This window comes from Rhincodon typus, chromosome 22 (genome assembly GCF_021869965.1).
Source record: "Rhincodon typus isolate 14 chromosome 22, sRhiTyp1.1, whole genome shotgun sequence".
NCBI lineage: Eukaryota > Metazoa > Chordata > Chondrichthyes > Orectolobiformes > Rhincodontidae > Rhincodon > Rhincodon typus.
The window spans coordinates 16,805,039-16,832,358 of NC_063353.1; the positions used below are offsets into that span (position 1 = coordinate 16,805,039).

At 39.8% G+C, this 27,320-nt stretch overlaps 1 protein-coding gene across 2 annotated transcripts in view; it reads left to right on the plus strand.

The window, feature by feature from the left end:
• apaf1 (apoptotic peptidase activating factor 1) overlaps positions 1 to 27,320 on the plus strand; it is a 172,377-nt gene that overhangs the window by 63,891 nt on the left and 81,166 nt on the right. Inside the window, exons 17-22 of one of the 2 annotated variants that reach the window (XM_048610315.1) lie at positions 4,454 to 4,582; positions 6,399 to 6,524; positions 9,326 to 9,445; positions 14,836 to 14,961; positions 22,032 to 22,139; positions 26,841 to 26,966. In XM_048610315.1, coding sequence (XP_048466272.1) covers positions 4,454 to 4,582; positions 6,399 to 6,524; positions 9,326 to 9,445; positions 14,836 to 14,961; positions 22,032 to 22,139; positions 26,841 to 26,966 — 735 coding nt within the window. The remainder of the gene's footprint in view (positions 1 to 4,453; positions 4,583 to 6,398; positions 6,525 to 9,325; positions 9,446 to 14,835; positions 14,962 to 22,031; positions 22,140 to 26,840; positions 26,967 to 27,320) is intronic. The other variant, XM_048610316.1, reaches the window with a different exon arrangement.

Below are 27,320 nucleotides of genomic sequence, written 5' to 3' on the forward strand. Positions count from 1 at the left end.
GTTGATTTCTTTACTGATTAAAAACCTGTCTACCTCAGCCTTGAATACACTTAATGAACCAGCCTCAACAGCCCTCTGCAGTAAAGAGTCACTCCCCTCTGAGAGAAGCAACTCTTATTCTTCTCAGTGCTAATTGGGTGATCCCTTATTTTGAGATTATACCATCTGATCCTAGACTCTTCTGCAAGGGGAAACATGAAATGCGGAATCCCCAAACAACCTTGTATGCTTCAATGAGGTCACCTTTCATTCTTCTATGAATACAGGCCCAACCTGCACCATCTCTCCTCTAAAGAAAATCTCTCCATGTCCAGGATAAGCCTGGTGTGGAGATGCCAGTGTTGAACTGGGGTGGACAAAATCAGAAAACCAGGTTATAGTCCAACAGGTTGATTTGAAATCACAAGCTTTCATTGTGCTGCTCCTTTGGTGAGGTCAGATAAACCTAGTGAACTTATCCCCTGCACCCCAAACTGCTGTAAAATGTAACAACGTCACCATGATGTGACAAAGATATGGTTTATAGCTGTCCCTTTAAATCCAATCACTATACATAATATATCCAATTTGCTTCTATTGAGTCCAAAATAACTTCTGAAAAATGGATGCAATGCAAAGGAGAAGTAATATTATTCCTTTGCTTTTTTTTTCTGAAATACCATTGCATTCAATCTTCTACAGCTTTAGTTGTGCCTGCATCTGAATAGAATGCAGACTGTAAATGAATGTCAAAGTCCGAATGCCTTTGCGCTCAAATTTCCTCCTAAAGTAGCCTTTGAAAAATCCTGGCGCTACTTATTTTGGAGTTTAGGTGACATCAGGCTGGTGTTATCTGGATGAATTTTATTTTTGGATTTCTTGAATAACGATGTCTCTTTCTGCTTCAGGATGTTACACTTGATAATGCTCGTGTTCATTGCTGTACCACTCTCGTCTCTTTTGCAATTTAGCTTATTTGGAGATGGTCATGGAATGTAGCCATAAATTCCTCTCTCAGCAGCTGACGCCATTCACTTAGATCTCCTGAGACACTATTCCCCTACATCAGAGGACATTCTTCTAATCAGAATGGAGAGCTACAGAGCATCCTGCAAACGTTATTGACGCCAAAGGCAGTGCTTTAGCGAAGGATAAGTGTGAATTCTGAGGGGGATCATGATCAAGCAAGCTGCTTAGTTTATTTTTCCCTGTTGCATCCATCCTGATGAATTATGAACAAAATACGCCCACTGCAAAAGAAAGGCTAGTTGATAAAGGAAATGTTAACGTAAAAACTAAAAGTGGATTCTTAATGCAATGGGGCTGCCACATAGGTGTGACCAGTAATTCCTCCCGGCCAAGACAGGAAAGGGCCAGGTTAGGGGTTGGGAGGAGTGTGGGGTGAACGTGAGGCTGCCTGTCGCACAGGTAAACCCATACCTTAAGAGGATGGTCGGGAAAGCAGGAGTAAGACCAGGCCAGTGTGTGCTCATCTCACTGCATGGCTGCTTCCGGAACCAAGAGGCCCTACTCCTGGATGCTGTGGCAGTGGGAGTGTGAAGGGCAGCGCAACGGAGGAGTGAGCCTTCAGAGCTGCACGCTCCTCTGCTCCTCCTTGGCAGCCTCAGCTTCCCTGAGCGCTGTCTCACTTCAGGCTGGCCTCGGGCAGTGCCACCTTGGACACCACCTTTTTTGTCAGTCCACAGTTGCGCAGTATGCCTCTTCACACATATATGCTCTTGGTGCCACCTGCAAGTGGCATTCATAGCCAACTGAAAAATTGAAAAGACAATGGATTGGGTGGGGGGGGCGCAGTATGAAAATTAAATGTTTTGCAAACAAAAAGGAAGTAGCTGAGAAAAAGAAATGAGGGGGGAAATGGGGGTGAAGCAGTTGGAGGCGAAACCGTGAAGTTTTTTGTTAGAAAGGGATTATTGTGTAAGAATTGCTGGCAAAAAACACAAAATCTTAGTACAAAATCTCTGAAAAATTAATACAGAATTACTGTTTAAACATAAGGTCACCATACAATTAATGGTGGAGAGGTATATGACTACTGAAAGAACTACAATCCATTTCAAAATTAATTGGCCAGATTTTGTCATCAGTGGCAAAGGAATAACACTCCTCATTTAACATGCCGAAAGCTGCCCACACTTCACGAGCTGTTGAACAGCAACTGTGAGGTGTCGAGATCCCTTTTAACATGGCGCCCTCATCAAATGAGATCTTGTTTTTTATTTTAACCTAGTCAAACTGAAGACTCCTTACTGAGACCTGCAGGGCCTAAAAAAGGAAGTATAAACTAAAATATTCAATACAATGTAAAATCTACACAAATCAAAATAGAGAGGGAAAGAAAGATTGGGTGAAGAGAGATTAATGACAGAAAGGGAAATGTTAAAGAAAAGTTTGCAACAATAATAACATTTGGGGGGGATTCAGATTCAACAGCTGAACAACTACATTTTCAGGGTCAGAGAACTTATTGGACCATTATTAATATTGATCACACCATTAAGAATTCGCATACAACTGAATGAGCCATGCCTAACTTTCTCATGCCTAACTTTCTCATGCCTAATAGCAAATTCTAGCCCTTCTTGTATTTTAATGCCGAGTCTTCATGTTGCAAAGTTTGTGGAGGAGCAGGAAAATCTGAACAGAAACCTCCAATTTCCGTATTTCATTGTGCCGTCAGAGTATCCTAGGCTTTATTAAGAGCAGGGAGATTATGATGAACACATATACAACACTGGTTATGCCTCAGCTGGAGTATTGTGTACAGTTCTGGGTGCCACACAATAGGAAGGATGTGAATGCATTGCAGAGATTGCAGGAGAGATTTACAAGAACTGTACCAGAGATGAGACCCTTCAGTTATAAAGAAATATTGGAGAATTTGGGACTGTTTTACCTTGGAAAGGAGAATGCTAAGAGGACATTTGATAGGTATTTTCAGAATCATGAGGTGTCTGGTCAGAGTGGATAGGAAGAAACTGTTCCCAAACTAATTGAGAACAAGAGGGCACAGTTTTAAAGTGTTTTGCCAAAGAAGCAAATAGGAGATGAGAAAAATCTTTTTCAGACAATGAGTGGTTAGGCCCTGCAACGCACACCTTGCAAGTGTTGTAGAGACAGGTTCAGCTGAGGCTTTCAAGAGGACTGTGGATGATTATTTAAAGAGAAGCAATGTGCAAGGTTACAGGGAAGAGGCAGGAGATTGGTACCAAGTTGGAAAGCTCAGACAACCGGTGCAGACACCATGGGCTGAATAGCCTCCTGTCCTGTAACAATTCTGTAATTCTGCAGAAACAATGTCTAAGGGCTAAACTCCCCAAACAAGTTCATCCACACACAGTGGCAATTGCTCAATTGGTTATACTGTTATCACTGTTGTAAATAGATCTTCTAAAATTAGCTATATAATCAGCTAACTATAGAATATGTCTACTTTAGAGCTACCAGCATTTAGCTGGAATTCACAACAAATAAAGCTGCCTGTTCTGGCACCTGACTGAAGTATTTGCATTGTTCTGTCCATTAAATTGTGATTCCCGGTTTTTGGGTTGACCCATTACTCCTAAAATGTGCTTTGAATAAGTTTTGCCTGTTTTAGTTGTCATTTCCTATAGGAAGTGTACAAGTTGAAGCCTTTTATTGATTAGTAGCAATAACCAACTTTATTAATTTGTGTAGCTAAATATAGGCCAATAATTACTCTGTTTAGTCACAACTCTTTTTTTAATTATAGTTAATTTTTGTTTATGAATTCCACATTGCACCACAATTTATTACTTCTGTCCGTTTGTGAAACATGCAACATTCTGATAAATTTGTAAACTTACACATTTAATTTTACAGTGATCAATGATCAGTCTTGAACTTGGAGCTCCCATTTATCATTTAAATTTACATTATTCTAAAATGCCAAACTTTTAATGATTACTTCAAACCCAGAAATGAATGGCACAAATGCTTGATCCTTTTTGTATTTGTGTTTTTTTTTAATGTAATTTATCTTTCTTACTTTATTGGTTCATCTGCTGTGAAAACAAAAATTAACAAAAAGCTTGCTCCCAAGCATCCACAAGTGTTATTTTTAAAGTACTTGCAGATGTGCTTGCTGTGAATGTCTAGCTGAGATTGGTAATGTCATATGATGGGTCATGAATTTAAAGCCTCACACAAGAAGTACTGCTGCTTCACCAAGCCTCCTGCACACATTTAGTATGTCTGAATAGAAATTGGTGCCAAATGAGATTTGATCCAGTCCTAAAAATATTTTTTGAAAATATGCTGCTTTGTCATGCCAGTTTTTTGGCTGCATGTATACATGTGCTGAAATAATTTTGATGCCAAGACTTTTGTGACTGCTGTCTCTGCAGTTTCTAATTCCTGATGCATTTTGACAACATTGGAAAATCTGTTGTTTTGCAACATATTGTTCCTACAGCATTGTTTTATCTTTCAGGTTTTCGATGTGTTGACCGGTGACATTGTAACTGAACTAATGACAAGTAGCTCTTGCACAATTCAGTCTTGTGATGTTTCTCTTACCAGCCCATTATTGGCAGTGGCCTTGTCACACAACTCTGTCGAGGTAAGAGGGCGGAACCAATTGTTCTGTGGAACCTGCTTTTAAGTATTGTCTTGGTGTGAAGGAACACTCCAAGGAGCTTACCCCTAAAAAATAGGGAATGTGTGTGCTAAGTCTTTGGGAAGAGTTTAGTGAGGTAACTGAAAATTGGTCCGAGATTTAAGAACATCTCTAAAGATAGAGATGTACGTTGAGCAATGGAGTGGTTTAAAGAGTGGGTTCCGTAGGATAAGGCTAAAAGCTTAAGCATCAATAATAAGATCAGAGATGCTGTTTAGACCATAGTCAAAGGACAGCAGCATGGGAAGTGGGACACATTAGACAAAGGCTGAACACTGAACAGTTCCTATTTGGGAGACAAAATTACATGATCATCTCTGAACTAAAAACAGGAAAAGGCCATTCAGCACACTGGTTCCTTTTTCTAAGAATCGTCCTCACCCGTTGCATCTTCTGTGTACCCTGGGCACATCGTCTGTAGAATTTCTGAAGAAAGGGAGACATCAGGTATTCACACTGTCTGCGTCAGCAGCTTTGCCTTGGAACTTTCACACTTATTATCTTTTAAGTTAAAATATTCTGTCCAATCCTTCTTTGTATTTCTAACTCAAGTCATTTTATTTTTAAACCAACTTCCCCTGATATTTGAACATGTTCAATTTCCTTAATATTTCCTTATAACCTAAATTCCCTGACTTACCTTTTATGTTAGCTTGTACTTCATGACTCTTTATTCAAACAACTAATTAATAGAACTGTCAAAATGATGTCCTTAAATCCAAGTATGTAATATTAACTATGTTTCCCAGTTCATGAGCTTTGATATATACAGGGAGATGTGGAATAGTTTGGAGAGGCTGACAAAGCTGGAAGTGCAGAAGTCCTGCTGAATTTGAAAATAAGACCTCGATTTTTGGGTACAAACGGAAAACTCTGACAAAATCAAACAGATCAGGCAGTATTTACGGAGTGAGAAACAGTTCACCCTTCAGTTTGGTGACCTTTCATCATAACACTTGAAACATCAATTCTGTTTCCCTCTCCACAAATGCTTGCATTCTTGCTGTGTTTCTTGCATTCTTGCTGTGTTTCTTGCATTCTTGCTGTGTTTCTTGCATTTTCTGTTTTTTTTTCAGATTTCCAACTTCCATTGTGTTTTACTTTTGTGTTAATGCCCTCATAATGCTTTTCTTCCAGTTCCCAGCAATACACTAAATTGACAGATTGCTTTTAGATTAATTGTAACATATTGAATGACATTTATAGCTCTAAATATGCAAAACAGCACTTTGAGGTGTACCTTTTTGATCAGAAACACTTCCTACTAATTAAGAGAGAAGAATTTAGGGCAATACGGTGGCTCAGTGGTTAGCACTGCTGCCTCTCAGCACCAGGGACCCAGGTTCGATTTCACCCTTGCGCGACTGTCCATGGGGAGTTTGCACATTCTCCCCATGTCTGTGTGAGTTTCCTCCGGTTTCTTCCCACATTCCATAGGTGTGTAGGTCAAGTGGGTTGGCCATGCTAAATTGCCTATGGTGTCCTGGGATGTATGGTTTCAGTGGATTAGCCATGAGAAATGCAGAGTTACAGGCTTAGGGTAGGGGAGTGTGTCTGGGTGGGATGCTATTTGGACAGTTGGTGTGGAGTCGATGGGCCGAATAGCCTGCTTTGCAACTGTAGAGATTCCATGATTCTGTGTGTCAAAGCCCACACCCTGTTAACACAAAATTACAGTCAATAATTTGCTGTTTCATATGTTTGTGACATGGAAATGATGAAACAACATTCAGCTGTATTTCTGTTCCATTTCCTCTAGCTATGGAACTTGGATTTGCGCAAGAGAGTAGCTGACTGCAGTGGCCACTTGAGCTGGGTTCATTGTGTTCAATTTTCATTGGATGGCTCAACTTTGCTATCATCTTCAGATGACCAAACTGTTAGAGTATGTAACATTTTCTTCTTTAATTCAGTAAAGGAATGGTTGCTGTGATAAGCAAGTATGCTTGCACAGTTGCTTTGAGTGGTATTACTTCTTATGCAAACATTAGTTGTACAGTACTGGAAGTGATCCATTTAAATCGTTCCAGAGTTTTAGAAGTGCCAAATGCTACCCTGTCTCCAATCTATCAACCACTTTGCCAGATATCTATCTGGTACACTTTTAGTTATCTGTAGGCTGTTTCATTAATTAACATTTCACAATTTATAGGTGTCAAACATCCAAATTAAGGCATTTTGGCCCTTTGAGAGTACTCTGTTTTTCTGTATTAGCATGGCTAATTTAATTGTGGCCTCAATTCCACTTTCCTGCCTACCCCTAATATCTTTTGACTCACTTGTTAGCCAAAAAAATCTATCTTCCTCTGCCTCCCTGGAGAAGAGAGTTCCACAGACCCTCCGTCTCCATCTTAAATGTGTAGCATCTTACCTACACGTTGTGTTCTCTTGTTTTAGTCTCTCCTACAAGGAGTAACATCTTTTCAGAATCCACCCTGTAAAGTCCTTTCAGGATCTTCTATGTTTCAGTAAGATTACCCCTCATTCTTCTAAACTCCAATGTACAAAAACAACCTGTCCAGCCTTTCTTAAGACAATGAATCTCTCGTCCCACAAATCAGTCGAATGAACTGTCTCCAATGCAATTGTGTTCATTCTTGCATAGGAGACTAAAACTGTAAATGGCACTCCAGATATCCTGTCACTAGTGCCGTATAGAACTTTTTTATTCACTCATGGAACATGGGCATTGATGGCTGACACGCATTTATTGCCCTTCCCTAGTTGCCCTGGAGAAGGTGGTGGTGAGCTGCCTTCTTGAACCTCTGCAGAGGTTCTGTATTAGCATGGCTAATTTAATTGTGGCCTCAATTCCACTTTCCTGCCTATCCCTAATAATAAAGATATGGAATGCCCTTAAGGAGGGAATTCCAGGATTTTGACGCAGTGATAGTGAAGGAACGGCGATGTATTTCTAAGTCAGGATGGTAAGTGGCTTGGCGGCGAACTTGGAGGTGATGGTGTTCCCATATATTTGCTACCCTTGTCCTTCTAGAAGGAAGTGGCCGTGGGTTTGAAGGTGCTTTTGAAGGATCTTTAATGAATTTCTGTAGTCCACCTTGTGGATAGTACACACTGCTGTTACTGAGCATAGGTGTTGGAGGGAGTGGATGCTGAGGATGTGGTCCAATCAAGCAGGCTGCTTTGTCCTGAATGATGTCAACCTCCTTGAGTATTGTTGGAGCTGTGCCCGTGAGGCAAGTGGGGAGTACTCCATCACGCCCTTGACTTTCCAGCCTGCCTCTGGGACAGTTGCCTAAGTGAATTCCCATGGAGATCCGTACCAATACAGCTCCTAGGGCAGTAGGATTGGCGGAATGGCTTTGCTCTCTTTGTATCCACTAATTCCAATAATCTGCAGGCCTTCAGTCTCTCACATTGCACAAACCTCAGTTCATGTGAAATTGGTGCCCCATGCTGTGCAGCGTCATGCCTCACTGGCCAACTGTCCCTGACTTGCTAACTGACATAGGCTTATAGCCCCACATTTCTTCAAATTTAAAACTCTTATCCTAAATTTAAACACCTCCTTGGCTACAAATACATTGGTTGAAAACTGTACTCAGTTTCAAAAGGATAATTACAACAGTGAGATGGAAAGGAATTTATTTTACCTTGCAAATGTTATAGAAAAATAAAAGCTGGTATGAACTTAAATTGATTTAGTTTTGGAAAGCAGCCATACAATGGCTGCAAGTAACATGCTAGAGGAGAGCTTTTGCTGCGTTGGGAATAAATTTTATTCATTCAGTTGCGCAAGAGCTCAATGTCATTTCTCCTCATTTTAACCACACTGATGCAATATAATGACAACAACCTTGTTGGACGAGTTCTAAAATTATTGTGCTCCTTCCCTTTGAAATGGATGCAGTGCAATTGCTTTGTAACAAAAATAAATACTGCTGTTTTCAAATACTTTTATGCTGTGAGGAACCCTACCTCATTGAGATTTACTTCAAGGCTAAAGATATTGAATGGAACCTGAGACTTGTCTGAGGAATCACTAGTTACAAAAGCTAGTCCTGTTTGGACTAAATATAAGTGCCTATCTACAAAAGTTATTGTTGTTTGTGAATTATTTATTGTGTTCTATTAACATTTCAAACCTTACCTAGTTGGCAGGTGGTCAAAGGAATCCCTTGTAAGAAAATAAACTTGAGCATATAAACTGCCTTTTATCTTTCTAAGTTAATGAAGTATGTTGCTGTACACCTATATCTATCTTCAGTCCCTTTCCATGCTCAGTTCGACACTGGTTGCTGATTAATGGTAGACTCTTCACTAACCTGCAAGACTGATCGTGATTTGTTTTCATATAATGTTCTGTCACTTGTACACTGATGCACATGCATCACTTTCAGACTGTTACACATTTGTAATTTCCACCTAACAACATAAACCTTTCTATCTGTTTCATGGTAATACATTATCTCTTGTGTAGTCGCAAAAGTTGCAGCGTTGTTTTTTTCCCTTCCTTCTGACTTTTTAATGAATTTCAACGAAATTATATGCCAACAAGGTAGTGCTGAACCTTGCAATGTTACTTTAATATCTTTGACACTTTTTCATGAAACCTAATGTCATTTTGTTTTAGCAATTTTCTAGTATTTGGAGAAGAGGTTATAGCTGTAAACTACATAAGAAGGTCCTTGCTTTGATATCTTTTATTTAATTTTGTTTTGACAGCTATGGAATACCAATAAAGTGCATAGTGCCTCTGCTGTGTCCTTGGTTCGAGATATGGATGCAGTCTTCCATGAGGATGAAGTCTTTGTTTTAGTTTCTGATAAGAAAAAGTGTTTACAGGTAAGCAACCTTCTTTTTTACTAGACCCAATAGCTCCTGCCATTTCTCATTTAACCACCTCTTTTCAGAACGAAGCACTTGTATATCTAGGTCAGGCAGAAGTGAGGATGCTTGCCACTGGCCTGAGAACAAAGCTACCCATGTGATTTAGCAGTCACTATAGTGTTGGTTTCCCATCTCCCAGTGTTAATTTGGAACCAAGTCAAAAGGATCTCCAGACAACAAGCAACAATAAAGTCACCAGGTCGATCAAGCCGCCAATTGCATTGAAGTATTCCCATAGACAGCAGACCAGGAATTATACATTTTCCAGAGATTGATAGAAATGATTGTAACATACGCATGTAAAGCTGAAATATTAGCAATTTTTAAAAAGGTGACTCACCACTGAACTCAAAAAGACAACTGCCCACACATATCACAGTCTAAGAGGAAGAGCTTACCCAGAGGCAGTTTAGTCTAGGAAATGTTTTGGCTACAACAGCGTTGTTGTCAGCAAACAGGAAACTAATCAAATTACAGTGTTCATGCACAGCAGACCAGGAGGACCGTATCATTTAATATCCTTCACTTTTATATTTTCTGATAGCAAAATTAATGTATGACTGAATTAAGACAGAAGGTAAGTTAAAGATAAACAGATTTGTTTAAAAAAAATCTATGGAATTAATATTCCACCGATATAACATTAATTTTCAGGCCAGGGAGATTGATTGTTACTAATTATGAATGTAGTCTGCTGTTAATGACTCAATTGCACCTTTTTTGGTGATGCATAACTTTTTCAACGGTTTTTACAGTGGAACTCCAGAGTAGAAGATTTCTCCAACTCATGAACGCAAAGATATTTTACTTTGTGAGAATTGCCACTCCACATTCTGTTGGTGGAGCCTAAACTTACTGACAACAACATCCAGATTTCCACATTTTCCCTGCAGGGTTGAACTCCTGAGTTTGCTATTGATTTCAGAGCAACAATTGTTTCATCGTCATCAATACAACAGCAGACTGGAGGGGGTGGCTTCCTAAATATCCACATCCTTATTGACAATGAGCCAAGCACATCAGCATAACAGGCAGAGGTGAAACATTTGCAAGCTCCTTCAGTTCAAAGTGCTGAGTTCATCCTCCTCCTGAGGTCTCCAGTACCAACCAAAGCCAATCTTAAGCCATTTCAGTTTACCCTGATAATATCATTGCAATGGTACTGAAGACTGGTGCTCCAGTACTACTCATGCATTCAGTCAAGCTGTTCCAGTACAACTACAACACGGGCATTTATCTGGCAATGTGGAAAATTGCCTAGGTGTACCCTATCCATGATAAGCAGGGCAAATTCATTCAAATTAATTTCCGCCTTCTCAGACTACTTTTGATGAACAATAAAGTCAGTGTTGACAGCAGCATTTATACAAAAAATATCCTGCTCACTGACACTAGTCGGTGTTCTGCAAGGGCAATATGGCTCTTTACAACATTAGAGCCTTGACCCGCACATGGACAAAAGAACTGAACTCGTGTGGTGAGGATGACTCCCTTGACATCAAGAAAGCATTTGGCCTCAAGCAGAATAAAGAACCATTGGCAAAGTCAACATCTGCAAGTATCAGGGAAAACTCTCTACTGGTTGGAGTCAATCCTATCACAATGAAAGATGGTTGTGATTGTTGGAGACCAATCATCTCAGTCCGTGTCTGTCGGTGCAGAATTCCTTGTGGTGCTGTCCTAGGCCCAACCCCTTTCGGCTGCATCGTCGATGACCTTTCCCCTATCAGAATTTCAGAAGTGAGGATGTTCACTGCATGATCAGTACCATTTGCAACTTCTCAGACACTGAAGCAGTCCTTGTCCACATGCAGCAAAACCTGGACAACGTCCACTTGAGATGACAAGTGACAGACAATTAGCACTTCATGCCACACAAGTGCCAGGTATTGACCATTTCCAATAAAAGGAGTCTGATCATCCCTTTGTACTCATTGGTATTATCATCAGTGAGATCTACACTATCAGCATTTTAGAGTTATCATTGGCCATAAACTTAACTCAATCAGCCATGTGAATCCTGTGGCTACAAGAGGAGGTGAGAGGCTAGGAATTCTACAAAGAGTGACTTATCTTCTGTCTCACCAATGCCTGTATATTGTCTACAAGGCAGAAACCAGACAGTTTGACAGAATACTCTCCATTTGCCTGCATGCGTGCAACTCCAAATGCATTCAACAAGCTTGACATGATACAGGACAAAGCTACCTCTTAATTGGTACCCCATCCACTATTTAAGCATTCACTCACTCCACCACCAGCACACAGTGGCAGCAGTGTGTACTATCTGATGAACTGCAGTAACTCGCCAAGCTCCTTTACCAGCACCTTCCAACCTGCAATCTCTAACACATAGATAATTAATGCTTCACCACACCATCACCTGCATGATCTTCTCCAACCACACACTATTCTGGCTTGGAACTATATTGCTATTCCACCACTGTTACTAGGTCCATAAGGCCATAAGATATATGAGTAAAATTAGGCCATTCAGCCCAACAGGTCTTCTGTGCCATTCAATCACGGCTGATACGTTTGTCACCCCCATTCTCTTGCCTTCTCCCTGTAATCCTTGATCCCCTTATTAATCAAGAATCTATCTATTTCTGGCTTAAATACACTCAAAGACTTTGCCACAGAAGGTAGTGGGGGCCATGAGTTTCACAGATTCACCACCTTCTGACTGAAGAAATCCCTCCTTATCTCACTTCTAAAGGATTGTCCCTTCAATGAGGCTGTGCCCTTGGGTTCTAGTCTTTCCTACTAGTCAAAATATCTTTTCCAAGTCCCCTCTATCCAGGCCTGTCAGTACTCTGTAAATTTCAATCAGATCTCCCATCTCATTTTTCTAAACTCCATTGAGTACAGACCAAGCGTGTTCAACTGCGCCTCATATGGCAAGCCCTTCATCACAGGGATCATTAACTTCCTCTGCAACCCCCACCCCTCCACCCCTGGCAAAGGCCAGCACATTCTTCCTTAGATATTGGACCCAAAACTATTCACAATATTCTAAATATGGTCTGACCAGAGCTTTATACAACTTCAGCAATACATCTCTGCTCTTGCATTCATTTCAGGAAGGTTAGAAAACTAAAAATGCATTTACCTTCCTAACTGCCAATGAACCTGCACATTAGCTTTAAGAGAATCCTGAACTAGGACTCCTAAGACCCTTTATTCTTCAGGTTTGCTAAGCCTTTCCCCATTTAGAAAATATTCTAGGCCTCTATTCTTTTGTCCAAAGTGCATAACATCACACTCATTACATTCCATCTGCCACTTCTTTGCCCACTCTCCTAGCCTGTCCAAGTCCTTCTAACAGCTTCCCCAATTCCTCAACACTAGTGTCCCTCAGTCTACCTTTGTGTCATCTGCAGACTTAGCAACAATGTCCTCAGTTCCTTCATCCAGATTGTTAAAGTATAACATGAATAGTTGTCCCATCACTGATCCCTGTGGAACTCCACTAGTCACCGGTTGTCATCCTGAAAAAGATCCCTTTATCCCCACTCTCTGCTTTCTGCCAGTCAGCCAATCTTTTATCCATGCCAGTGCCTTGCTCCTAATACCATGGGTCCTTATCTTATTTTGCAGCCACCGTTACAGTCAACATCATGGAATTCCCTCCCTTGCAGCTTTGTGAGTGTAGCTACACCACACCATTGCCTGGGCAGTTCAATAAGGCAGCTGGCCACCATCTTCTAGAATGCAGTTAGTGATGGGCGGTAATTGCTGGTCTAGGTACTGAAATCTACATCTGACAAATGACTTTTTTCAAAAATACAGCTTAGAGGGAAAGACCAAATCATTCCAGTTATTTCTCATCGTTGTAGTTTGTGGGGTCCAACGTAATGGATACTACAGAAAAGTGTTAAATCACTGACAACAGCTTCTAAATTTCCATGTTTAATTAATAATGTACAAACTCCATAAGTAGTTGTCGATTTGAGGAATAATGAATATGAATGCTGACGGTTTTACTGTCATTAACTGAACAACTTTTGAACCAAAATATTAAGTGCATCAAAACATATTGCCTACTTCATATTTTCCACTAAGCTCGGCATTTGGTGCTTCAGAATGGAAGGGAGGGCTACTTAAATCTGGAAATTAAGAGGAAATAGTAGCTATCCGCTAAGTGTACTTTCAGATGCTTTGTTCTCTGCTGCTTATGATACAGAACTATCCCTGTTTTAAGCGCTGAAGATTCATATTGGGAAAATAAGTATGTACCAAAAACAATGCTATGAAAGTTGAGGTGACAATTAGAAGGGTTTATTTGAAGATCATAGCACTTGTTGATTTGCTCCTGGTGCTGATATATAATGCATTTACAAAAGTATAGATGAAAATATAAAAACAGAAAGTGATGGGAAATATAGACTGTTCACTAAAATTGGAAAAGCAAAAGATGAACAAGCATTTTAGAAGATTTAGAGCAAAGGGAGGACAGAACACAAAAACACAAAAGGAAAGACCAAGGAATTGCCTGTGATCTGCTTTAAAGAACACCAGTAGATGATCTTGACATAAAGAACAGAAGTGGTAAAAAAAAAATAGATGATGAAAGCAAAGAACTTTTGAAAAACCACAGCTGTAAGAGTCAAGCCAAGGAACGGGCAAAGAAATTGAAAGCACAAAGTAGAGGAAGTCTGAAAACACAAATCATCTCAAAATAGGCTGGAATCCTGGCCCAAAAAGAAGGAAAATCCAGCTTTTCCCAATGATGAAGACTCTCTCTACCAGCACACTCTGCTGAACAAACTGAGTCCATTCTTAAGCTTCACAGTATCACTCCTTAGAACATACTTCAAATATATTTATCATAAAATTGGAGCTAACAGAAGAGAAACTTTGCATTACAGTTGGGCATTTGGTGACAGAATTGGACATGATATACACACTTTAATATGAATCAATTTTTGAATTCCTTGAACCTGTTACAAGGTGAAATTGTATGGTAAATAAACTGAACACAGGATATGATGCACTACATCCTATTTTTCTACCATAATGATTGGCAAGTTCATCATTCATCATTTTCTTTCCTTTCCAGCCATGTTATTTCACAACCACCATCTGCTGTTTCCTTCTCACAAAAGAAAGTGTTCTGTGTCATCATCTTTTACTTCGGTGGTTTAATTGGTGAGACTTTAATAGGACCAGTAACACCTGTTTATGGAATCTGTTTCACATTGCTGAAGTCTGGCTAGGAACAGGCTCTATTACAACCCCACTAGAGTCTGCCTCTTGTAGGGATTGTTTGTCGTCTTCATTTTGCTTTTACAGAGGGAAAACTGTTTTCGATATTCATGTTTTTTTTTGTGTATTTGCAACAGCTAATAAACGGGAAAACTGGTGATGTAATGTGTCAGAGTGAGGTACAGAACTCGTGTATTCGTTGTTGCTGCCTTAACCATCAGGTTAATTTGGCTGCAATTGGATGTGGAGATGGAATCTTAAAGGTACTAATGTTGAATTTGATTTTGAAGGCTTTTCCATGTCTGTTGGAAAATATGATTTCTGTTTTTATAATATTGCATGAGCAATTACGTCTATTTTCTTGTTTACGAATAATAATTGGCTGACCTTGATGGTCCCGCATGAAGCTATTAAGATTGAGTGAATGTATGGCTTCGGTGACATTCAACATCACGATAGGAACCTGCGTAAGTTGAGTATCCACTCAAGGTGGGTTCGTAGCTCCACAAGGCTTTTAACCTCTATTCCAGATTTCTGTCTGCAGGAACATGCTGTTAATTCACTTGACAAAATTGTTACAAGCATGTAATATGCCAAAGAAACTTTAACTTCACTTTGTGGTAGTGTATTAATCCTCTTGCTAAGATTACTGCTGCACATTTTGGTATTTTACATTTACTTTGTTTTCTTGATGCACCTCTTACATCCTCTGTGTCTTCTTCTACACGCTTTTCCCAGTCAACAGGGGAGGCAGACAATCTGCTCCTGTAGTTTTGCCAGCTGCTTGGTTGTGTTAAAAGCTAGCCCTGGTTGACTTGTCCTTCTCTAATGGGAAATGTATTGACCTACCGTCCCTCTCCCTCCATGATGTGCTCTGAATCAAAGAAGCAGGTGTGTAAGCCCATATCCAAATTCTGTGTGTCCACTGTGTTTGTTCTTGTTTAGTGCCAAGGAGTCCATAGCTGTCTCATGTAATTAGAATAAGAATCATATAGCTTGCTTGGTGACCTGATATTTTGTTAGCTCTTGTTTGTATGGCTGATTCAATTTAGCTTTGTTTAAAATTGATGCAAATCCTTCAGGATATTATTGTCTTATTTCTCCCTGAAGCATTTTTTTTAACATCTATCAGAATTACTTCTGTAAAATTCCACTCTGAGTTTCCACAGAAATTTTGACCTAGCTCATTTATTCACTTTAAGAAAAATTCTTACCAACTAAGGATATATTTAGTAAGACTTGATATGCACTTTTTAAAATTATACCAAATTTAGGCTGCCTCTGTGTCTTGTGAATTGATTCCTTTCACTTACACTTACTTCAGGATTTGTTGTGTGTCTAACAGTAGTTATCTTTAATCTAAATCCTTCATGTCAAATTTAATTTTTGGTCATATTATACCTTGCAGTCTAAGCTAAATTTAACATCACATAGATGCATTGTTGGTCATGTGCTCTTTTTAACTCTGTCAGCCCTGTCTGGTAATCATTCATAATTATGCAGCTTGTGTATCATATAAAGTGACGTAGCTTTGACGATAATCATTTCTACTTAACTATAATTGGGGATGTATTGAAACGACACACTGCTTTAGTTTTAGAGTTGCAGGGGAAACCACAAGAATTTTCATTCAGGGTTGAGTGCTTGAGCTTTTGCACTAAGCAAATAGAGCCAATGTAGCTTTGTTAAAAGTAAGTCATCCCTGACCAATGGAATTTTTTGAGGCTACTAATCAGTTGGAAAATGAATACTTATGGATACTATATGTATGAACTGTAAGGTGTCCAACATGATTCCACATAAAATTATTGGCAATGTATGAAACTGTAGATTGTCTTTTGTCTTGAGTTGGAAATTGGTTGGCAAGTAGGAGACCAAGCATGGGGATAACAAATCCACATTTAGTTTAGCTGAATGTGGCAAGAATTGTTCCCAGTGATCTGTTCTGGGTCTGCATCCTTTTATTACCAATTATGCTGAAGGGATATTGAGTTGAATATCCAAGATTGCAGAGGATATTAACAGTTTGGAGTAAGCCCAGTTCAAAGCACAGACTTAAGTGAAAAAAAACGGCAAATGGAATTTTAATAAATGTGAAGTAATCCAGTTTGGGCCGGAGAAGGATAAATTGGAGTGTTTTCTAATTGGTGGGAAACTATAAATTGCAGAAAAGCGAAGAGCTGAGGAGTCCATTTGTTAGATCTTACATGTGGCAAGGGCACTTCACAGTTGTGTTACCAAACAAAAGTCAACACTGAGGCACGTAAAGATATTAAGGTAGATGAGATTTTAAGAAGCATCTTGAAGAAGAATAGAGAGGTTCAAGAAGGGAATTATATGAGTCCTAGGCAACTGAAACATGGCCACTTGTAGTGGATCAGTGAAAGGCAAGAGTATAGACAAGACCAAAATTGGAGCTGTGCAGCCCTCTTTGAGAGTTGTACACTTGAACAGGTTACAGGTTGCTGCTGGATGAGGCCATGGAGGGGTTCTAAAATAAATGTGTTGCCAGATTGGGTTGACTGAACTTGTATTTGCTGGAGTTTAGAAAGATGAGCGGGGAACTTGTTGAAACATGTAAAATTCTGATAAGATTGAACAGACTGGTTTCAGGGACAACATTTCCCCCGGCAGGGAACCAGAACAAGGAGTTGCAGTCTCTGGATGCCGCGTAGGCTATTTCAGACTGAGCTGAGTAGGAATTGCTTCACTCAGGCTGGTGAATCTGCAGAATGCTCTGCTACAAAAGGCAGTCGAGGCTAAGTCACTGAAAATATTTAAGAAAGAAAAAGATTTGTAGAGGCTAAAGGTGTCAAAGCTAATGGGGAGAGTATGGAAATCTGGCATTCAGATAGAGGATCATCCATGATTACAATGCTGAGTGGGCGCAATGGATCGAAGGACCTACTTCTTTTTGAGTTTGCAAAGGGTGGGAGGCTGGTCAGGAGGGCACTGGAGGAGTTAAATCTAAAGATGACAAAAGTGTGGATGAAGTTTTCAGCACAGATGAGTAGAGGCAGGATGAGGAGGTGGGGTATGTTCTGGAAGTGAAAGCAGTCTTGGTGATTTTAATTCATTTAGAATGAGTAAGCAGGTACAAAAATCAATTAAAATGCTCAGTAGAATGTTGGCCTTTTACTCAAAGGAGCTAGGTTACAAAGGGAAGGAAGTTATCCTTTAGATGAATCAGAGGCACAATTTAATTCATTCTCAGTGATTCCTTTGAGCTTGGCTGTTTGAGGGTAAATCCGCATTTGCCATGTGGAAATCTTTTAAAGGCCAATTAATTAGAGCTCAGGACCAACATGTTCCTGTGAAAGTGAAGGTTATGGATGGCAAGATTCAGGAACCTTGGATGACCAGAGAAATTGTGAGCTAAGTCATACAGTAAAAGGAAGCATACGTATGGCTTAGGAAACTGAAGACTGAGCCCTTGAGGTATATAAAGAAAGCAGGAAAAAACCTAAACAAGGAGTTAGGAGGGATAAAAGGGTCCACGAAATGCCCTTGGCAAACAGGATTAAGGAAAATCCCAAGGCTTTTCATACGTAAAGAAGAAGCAAGAAGGTGGCCAAGGAAAGGATAAGCCCTCTCGAGGACAAAGGCGTACATTTGTGATTGGAGCTGGAGAATGTGGGTGAGGTCCTTAACAAATATTTTGCTTTGGTATCCTCAAAGGAGAAGGACATAGGGGATAGTGAATCTTGAGAGGGGTATGTTGATATTGTGGTGCATGTTGATTTTAAAAAAAGAGGAGGTTGGGTGTTTTGAAAAGCATTGACATAAACAAGTCCACAGGACCTGATGGGATCTATCCCAGAATACTAAGAGGTGAGGAAGGAAATTGCTGGGGTCTTGAATAAAATCTTTGTATCTTATTTAGACACAGACCAAATCCCAGAGGAATGTAGAATAGCCAATGTTATTCCTTTGTTTAAGAAGGACAGCAGGAATAATCCAGGTAATTACAGGCCAGTGAGCTTTACATCAGTAGTATGGAAGTTATTGGAGAAGATTCTTAGAGACAGGATCTATTCACATTTGGAAAAATATGGACTTGTTAGCGACAGGCGGCATGACTTTGCGTGGGAGAAATCATGTTGCACAAACTTGGTTGAGTTTTTTTGGAGGAAGTGACAAAGGTAATTACTGAGGGCACTGCGGTGGAGGTTGTCTCAATGGATTTTAGCAAGGTCTTTTGACAAGGACCCTCATGGCAGACTGATACAAAAGGTGAAGTCACATGGGATCTGTTGTGAGCTGGTAAGATGGATACAGAACTGGTTTGGTCATAGAAGATCAAGAGTATGATGGAAGGGTGTTTTTCTGACTGGAGGTCTGTGACCAGTGGTGGATCCAGCAAGGATCAGTGCTGGAATTCCTTTTCTTTGTAATACAGATAAATGATGTGGAGGAGAATGTAAGTGGTCTGATCAGTAAGTTTGGGGACAACACAAAGGTTGGGGGAGCGACAGAGAGTGCGGAGGATTGCCAGAGGATACAGCAGGATATAGATAGGCTGGACACTTAGGCAGAGAAATGGCAGATGGAATTGAATCCGGACAAATGTGAGATGACATATTTTGGAAGAGCTGAAGCGGGTGGGAAGTATACAGTAAATGACAGAACTCTTAGAAGCATGAACATAGAGGGATCTAGGTGTGCAGGTTCACAGTTTCCTGAAAGTGGCAACACAAGTGGATAAGGTGGTCAAGAAGGCATATGGCATGCTTGCCTTCTTTGGTCGGGGCGTAGATTTTAAAAATTAACAAGTCATGTTGCAGCTGTACAGAACTTTAGTAAGGCCACATTTGAAATATTGCATGCAATTCTCGTTGCTACACTACTGGAAGAATGTGGAGGCTTGGAGAGGGTACAGAAAAGATTTACTAGGGTGTTGCCTGGTTTGGAGGGTATTATCTATGAGGAGAAACTGGGCAAACTCGATTTGTTTGCTCTTGAAGGTCAGAGGCTGAGGGACAACCTGATAGAGGTTTACAAAATAATGAGAAACGTGTTCAGAATGGATAGTCAGAGTACTTTTTGCAGGGTATAAATGTCAATATTAGGGGACATAGGTTTAAGGTAAAAGGGGGTAAATTTAAACGAGGTTTGAGGGGCAGGCTTTTTATTCAGAGGGCCTGGAATGCACTGCCAGAGGAGGTAGTAGAAGCAGATGTAATAGCAATGTTTAAGAGGCATCTTGATAGATACATGAATAGACAGGGAATAGAGGATACAGACTGTGAGGAGTCAAAACATTTTAAGTTTAGAAAGGCATCATGCATCTGTGCAGGCTCGGTGGGCCGAAGAACCTGCTCCTTTGCTGTACTGTTCTTTGTTCTTTATTAGGTGATGCAGTCCCTAGTATCATTACTGTATGTGTTTGTGTTGATGCATAAGGTATTCAGTCTTGCAGAACTAGAAAAAATTGTCAGTACCCTTCATAGTTATCAACCCTCTATTGAACCTAAAGCCAGAAGACACAGGAAAGCATTAATTTCCTAGTCACCACAATATTTAAATTGACCCAAGGCTACATACATAAGTTAGAAACACGGGTTTTTTTTTCCGAAATAACTGACACACAGTTCTGCACACAAACAGTCATCACGCCAAACATACCCTCTACATGTTGGTGAGCTCACGTATGCACAAAGCTGGGATATTTTAACTAGGCAGTCACTACCCTTTTTAACTATTTTCAGACCTCGATCTCAGATTTCAGTTTAATAATTAAAGTGTTCATTACAATGGCATCAACTCCATTTTTCCTCCTATATATAATGAACGTATACAACTTTAAACTAGAGATAGCACATTCATTATTTGAATGATTTCAAGCCTTCCTTGCTCCATGATTGCTGAGTATCCCTTTTTAACAGGTTTGAAACTGTTTTCTCTTTGCAGCCTCCCTCTCCCTGTCCTGTCCTTACCGTCTCCCTCACCCTCTCAGTCGCACACCATTGTGGATTCCCTATCTGTCCCAGTCCCCTTTCAGCCTGCATTCCCTCCCCTCAGCCCCTTGCTGCGCTCCTGCCCCCCCACCCTGGACCTGACAAGCAGGTTGCTGCTTCAACAAAAAGGCTGCTCCCAACCACCAGCCTCCCCTCAGCATCAGCAAATTGACGATTTGTCCCTGTCTTCAGCCACCTGCTCTGGCCTTGTCTCCGAGACCCTGGCCTTCTCTCCCAACAACTCCCTTACTGCCAGTACTTACCCCGTTGAATGCTGCCCCAGTCACAAGTTGTTTCTCTCCTAAGTTTGTTACTTCTAGGCTTGCTACAAACCTTTTTATTCTGTTAGCAAGTTCCTCAACGTAAAAAGAATGTATATTTTGACTAGATAATGTGCAGAATGCAATCATTAGAAACTAAATCCTTTGTAAGTTGTGATCTGAATGGACCTGTCAAACTTCAAATTTAATGTTGACCTTGTTCCTTGTGCACCTTCCCTGCAGTTCTAACTTAGTATTCTGTGCCCTGTTCTATTACTCTTATGTACTTTGTATGGTATGACCTGTCTGTACTGCATGAAAGTCAAAACTTTTCACTGTACCTAGGTACATGTGACAATAACAAATCAAGTCAAAATGCAGCTTTTTTTGTGAACTCATTGTAACTTGCATTTGGGGCATTTTCCCTCATTGAAGTTGCAGTTCTCTCTATTGGGAAGCCCCAACACCATGAGGTCTCCATTATGTCCTGAGGAGTGTCAGCATGTGTGTCTGAAGTGGGTTCGTGGGTTCATGGCTTCAAAATCTATTTGAAGCTGTAACGCTACATTTATAGAGCTCATTGAAAATGAAGCTACTACTTTAAATAGTACAATATTTCCAGTATTGCATGATCTTGTTTTCATCGTCATTGTTTCAAATTAATAACATATTATCATGAACAGTTCTGAACTGTTGAGTTGTTAAGAAAAAACATTTTTAAACTCTTCATTGATTAAAATTTTATTAAACCAAGCATGATGACTCTTTTTAATTCAGTTATTAAATTTTCGTATTGATGGGGAAATGGTGACTGTGTATAGGTTGGAGTATGTTCAGGATATGCAACTTGCTACAAAGATCAGAAGCATCTCAGCAAGCAGACAGGCATCAGAAACACGGAGAAATAAACCAGTACCAAAAATGCTTTGTTTTGGCTTTTCAAAATTAATTTCTACAGTAGAACTAGTCTGATTAAATGGCACTGAAATTGAGTAAAGTTCTGAATGCAAAAATGTCCAATAGCTAAGCTGTGTGTGTATGTTTGTGTACACATTAATGCTTAATGTTGAATTTTATGTTAATGGCTTTACTTTTTCTTGTATGTTGTAATTGTAGGGAGGCATGAAGTCGGCCAAGTTCATCCTACAGAGCATTGGGTGGAAGAGCCAGCGCTTCCAGCGGAGCCTGTTGGTAGCAGTAGGGCTAGAAAATGGCACACTGAAGGTGCAGGACTAATTTAAGCATGTATTACACCTAGCCTAAAGCTCCCCCTTTCATACTGAGTTTGAGTGTTGCTGAGAATGACACCTCAGTTGTTTGGGATAAACAAATATTATTCTAAATTCTTACATCTAAGTGAAGCTGCTCTGTAGAATTGATACTGTTTACTCGGTTTACTCCTAATGAGAATAAGGAAGGATATTTTTTAAACAAATAATTAATAACAAATTGCTAAATTTGATATAATAATTCCCACCCACATGCTTCTGAAATGCTGATATAGAATTTGGGTGCTTTCATGTATTTGAAGTGGAAGCATACAGTTATGAATACTGTTTTACAGCATGCATTGTTTCTCTTTGGAGTGCTGGGAGCTACAAATCAGTGCCAAGTGTTTCTCTTTGAAGGAAGTTCTTTTTGAATTCATGGATCTCTGTTATTGGGGAAAAATGTTGATTTTTGTGTTGATCTTATGTAATGTAGTAAGATTCAACACGAGTATATGAAAGCATCTGTCATTTGTTCTTGGCTTCAGTTGCCAGAACATGTGATCATGCATAAAAGATTTTCTCCAAGAAATTAGTGGTAAATAGCATAATGAAAACTGATATGAGCAAAAGTAGTATTTAGGTCTTGTTTCTAGTGATTAAAGGCATGGAGAATAAATCTTACATTAACAATGCAAAATTTGACCTTTCAGAATTAGAAAACTAGCCATAACATGAGCATAACTATTTGTATTGTAACTGGAATTAGTGTTTATTGGCAAGGAAATCAATTTATTTTGTTACTCATTTGTTTACAATGGAAATTTGTGCTAACAGAAACATCAGGCAAACAGACATAAAGTGCACTTTATGGCTTAATGTGGTTTGATGAGATCCAATTTTCCTTCTAATTAAATACAGTCCGAGAATGCCCCATTTTCTAAAAATGTGTTTGTTGCTTTGTAAATATACCCTTCAACATAAAGATTTTATTTTACTTCCGGCCAAACTACCTGAAAATATTTAACATAACTTTGCAAATTATGAAGTCAGATATTGATTACTTTGCATTGCATAAAGATGAATTTATAGACTGACAGGACATGTCATGTTTGGTCTCATCTTCAATGGTCAGTATCTTTTTTCTGTATCTTTTCAGATAATTCTATGACACTAATACGAAGATATCTTGTCAAATTTTACTTGTCTTTAACTGCATGTAACTGTAAAAAATGTTACTCGTTAACAGTTTCTCAACATGATTCATTTCAATTCTCTAACATTTTGTTCTAGCAGTAAGCAGGGCTACAATCAGTTTTCTCATTCTTTCATTACTTTGATATGTGCACATCTTTAACAACAACAGGCACCAAGCTTTACATTGAATAAAAGAGATTAGAAGTCATGCTTCAACTAAACCAAGCTCTGGTTAGAGCTCCACTGTAGTAGTGTATTCTGAGTTTCATAAATTAAGATGACAATATTGGCTTTGGTGGAGTGCACTGTAGCTTTTTCAGAATAATATTTGGGCTCCAAGGGTTAAATTGTAAGGAACTATTAGGGCAGTAATTGATTAGGTTGGATTTATCCTGCTTATTGTAAGGAATATACCTGGGCAGTTTTCACATTGTCAATGCCAGTGTTGTGGCTGTACTGGAACAGCTTGGCTAGGGGTGCAGCAAGTTCTGGAGCACAAGACTTTGGTACCGCTGTTGCAGTGCTGTCAAGGCCCATAGTTTTTGCAGTATCCAATGCCTCAAACTGTTTCTTGATATCATGTGGAGTGAATCAAATAGGCTGAAAACTGGCATTTGTGATACTGGGTGCCTCTAGAGGAGTCCGAGATGGATCATCTACTTCTGACTGAAGATTGTTGCAAATGCTCCAAGCTTATCTTTTGCACTGATATGTTGGGCTCCCCCATTATTAAGGATAGGAATATTTGTGGAGCCATCTCCTCCAGTGAGTTTTTTAATTGTCCGTCACCAATCGTAACTGGATGTGACAGGACTGCGGAGCTTAGATCTGATCCGTTTGATGTACCTCTAACTATCACTTGATCCTTATGTTGTTTGGCAGCAAGTAGTCCTGTTTTGTTAGCTTCACCAGGGTGACATCTCATTTTTTTAGGAATGTCTGTTTCTGATCCTGGCAAGCCCTCCTGCATTCTTCGTTAAATCAGTATTGTTCCCCTGGCTTGATGGTAATGATAGACTAAGGAATATACTGAGCCATGAGGTTACAGGTTGTGTTAGAGTGCAGTTCTGCTGCTGCTGATGGCCCACAGTACTTCATGGAAGCTCAGTTTAGATCTGTTTGAAGTTATCCCATTTAACACGGTGATAGTACCACGGTGAAAGTATTTTCAATGTGAAGACGCGACATTGTCTCCACAAGGACTTTGTGGTGATCACGCTTACTGATACTGCCATGAACATAGGTGTGCAACAGACAAATTAATGAGGATGCGGTCAAGTATGTTTCTCCCCTTTGTTGGTTCTCTCACCCACCACAAACCAGTCTTGCAGCAATATCCATTAGGACTTGACCAGCTCAATCAGTAGGCGTGATACTGAGGAGTTCTTGGTGGTGGACAATGAAATCCCCTACCCTGTGCATTCTGTGCCCTGGCCACCCTCAGCGTTTCCTCCAAGTCATCTTCAACACGGAAGAGTACAGAGTCCTCACCTGAGTAGAAAGCTGGGCTTGGGGTGTAATCAACAGCAGGTTCCCTTGCCATGTTTGACCTGATGCCATGAGACTTCTTGGGGATGTTGAGAGTGGATGTGGAGAACCGCCAGGCCAACTCCCTCCTGACTGTATAGTACTGTGCCACTGCTGGGTCTGTCCTGCCGGTGCAACAAGACATACCCAGCGACGATGATGGTGTTGGCTGGGACATTTTGTATACATTACTGAGGGCATTTTCAGAGTCAATAACGTTGCTAAGGGTCTGGAGTCACATGTAGGTCAGACTAGATAAGGGTGGCAGCTTTCATTCCCTGAAGGATATTAGTAAACCAGATGGGTTTTTACAACAATCATTAATGGTTTCATAGGCGTCACTGGTCTTTTAATTCCATATTTCCTTTGAATTCATATCCCACTGTCTGCCATGGAATCATGAGGGTTTTGATGATTCTAAATAATGTGGACTTCAAGTAGGAAATGGTGGGGTGATGGACTCAAAGCAATGTTTGAAACGAGTCCAATGAAATGAGCCACAGTTTGGTTGGGTATGGTGGGGGTTTTATTGAATCATCCCTGCCTGCCAATGTGTGGAAAGGAATTATTCCCGTAAACCAGTTTTCAATTTCCAACTAATTTATCTGTAATATCATAATGTCTTTTTTTGCGATATATTTTGAAACCGTTCTGATATTATAATAGTAACATGTTTAAATTTTACCTGTTTAAGAAATAATGTCCAAATGAAGGATGAAGGGATTCGGGCAATGAACAGCAGTTTAGAACTACAAGAATTGAGGATTTGGGCTGTAACAAGCCGAATAAAGAAGACTCCTCAAATGGCAATAGACGAGGGTTTTGAATGTTGACTTTTTGTTTTGGACATTGAGTTCATGGAGCCAGGTTAATGTGGTGCTGACTAAAATGCAAGAATTTTTGCAGATCGTCCAACCAGTCAAGGAAGAGATTAACTGAAGTTTGTGACAGGAGTTGTTACCAAGCAAGGTGTGGAAGTCAAAGGAAAGGGGAGTTTAGGAGCAAATTACTGCACATGCTGGAATCTGTGCTGAAACTAACTAATGCTGGAAATCACAGCGGATCAGGCAGAATCATTGGAGAGAGAGCAAGCTAATGTTTCAAGTCGAGATGAAATCTTCATCAGGGCAGCCTTCCTCAGCTGCCTGACCCACTGTGATTTCCAGCATTTTTGTTTTCAGTTCAGGTAAGGGGAGTTTGCCTGGAATTAGTGATAGCAATCTCAGTGATATTGTGGCCACAGGAGATGGCAAGGTATTGTTGACACTGGCAAGGGAACAGTTGGTAAAATTGTTCCTAATATAGTTACATTGGCTGCAATACAGATAAGTTCTCCAATAACGTGATATTTGTGTTCTTGTATGACCTCGCATTATAGAAAATCGCCATAGCAAATTGCATTGTAGGGAAATTGCTATAGAAAATCGCAGTACCTGTACAGCAGAATGTTTTTGTTATCCAAACAGCATCCACTATTCATCAATCACGTTACAACCAATTCACGTTAACGCAACACACGTTATAGCAGAACTACCTGTATTTGTGAGTAAGTCACTGTGTTGGCATTTAAAAATTGAAAATTTGTTCTAAAGTGGTATCAGCTGGAAACTGTAGATTGAAATGTAAATTGCGACCTTCCAAGTAAAAGCTAGTAACTATGAAAAACGTACTTTTTTTCAATTTTTAAAAAATTTGTATTTAAAGAGCACTTTTACAGTTGCTTTGGTAAAAACAGTCAGAGCAGATAATTGGAAAATTAAAATAGAAAGCAGTCAGGCTCTCAGCAACACTTAGCCTTTCTTAATTGTAGCAAGCAAAGTTTACTTATGAATTAATTTTTGATTTGGATAAACATAGCTTTTACCATGCATCATTTAACTAACACTCTGCTGCAAAACTTCATTGTTAACAACTACTTAGCGCGTTCGTTCCATTTCTGTCTGCTCCTCACACTCTCTTCTGTTGTGATAATTGATTATTCTTTTCTTCTAAGGTTCTGGAGCTTCCTAGTGGCAAAATTCAAAAGACATTAACAGGTCACACGGCATGTGTCCAACATTGTCAGTTTACGTCTGATGGTATGATGCTCATTTCCAGTTCTGATGACTCCACAATAAGGGTAAGAAATGCTTTGTTCTGAAAATTTTAATCATATTCTGTAAATGTAATACAGTTTTGACACTTCGGCCTCATTTGAACATTTTGGTATTATTTTAAATTAGAAAACAAAATTGTCTTTACCCTTATAGTATAACCACCTTACCTTGACTGTGGAAACCTTAATGTTGTTCTCAACACTTTTCAAAAGTAAGAGATAACAAGGTGTACAGCTGGATGAACACAGCAGGCCAAGCAGCATCAGAGGAGCAGGAAAGCTGACGTTTCGGGCCTAGACTTTTCTAAAGAAGTGTCTAGGCCCTGAACGACAGCTTCCCCGCTCCTCTGATGCTGCTTGGCCTGCTGTGTTCATCCA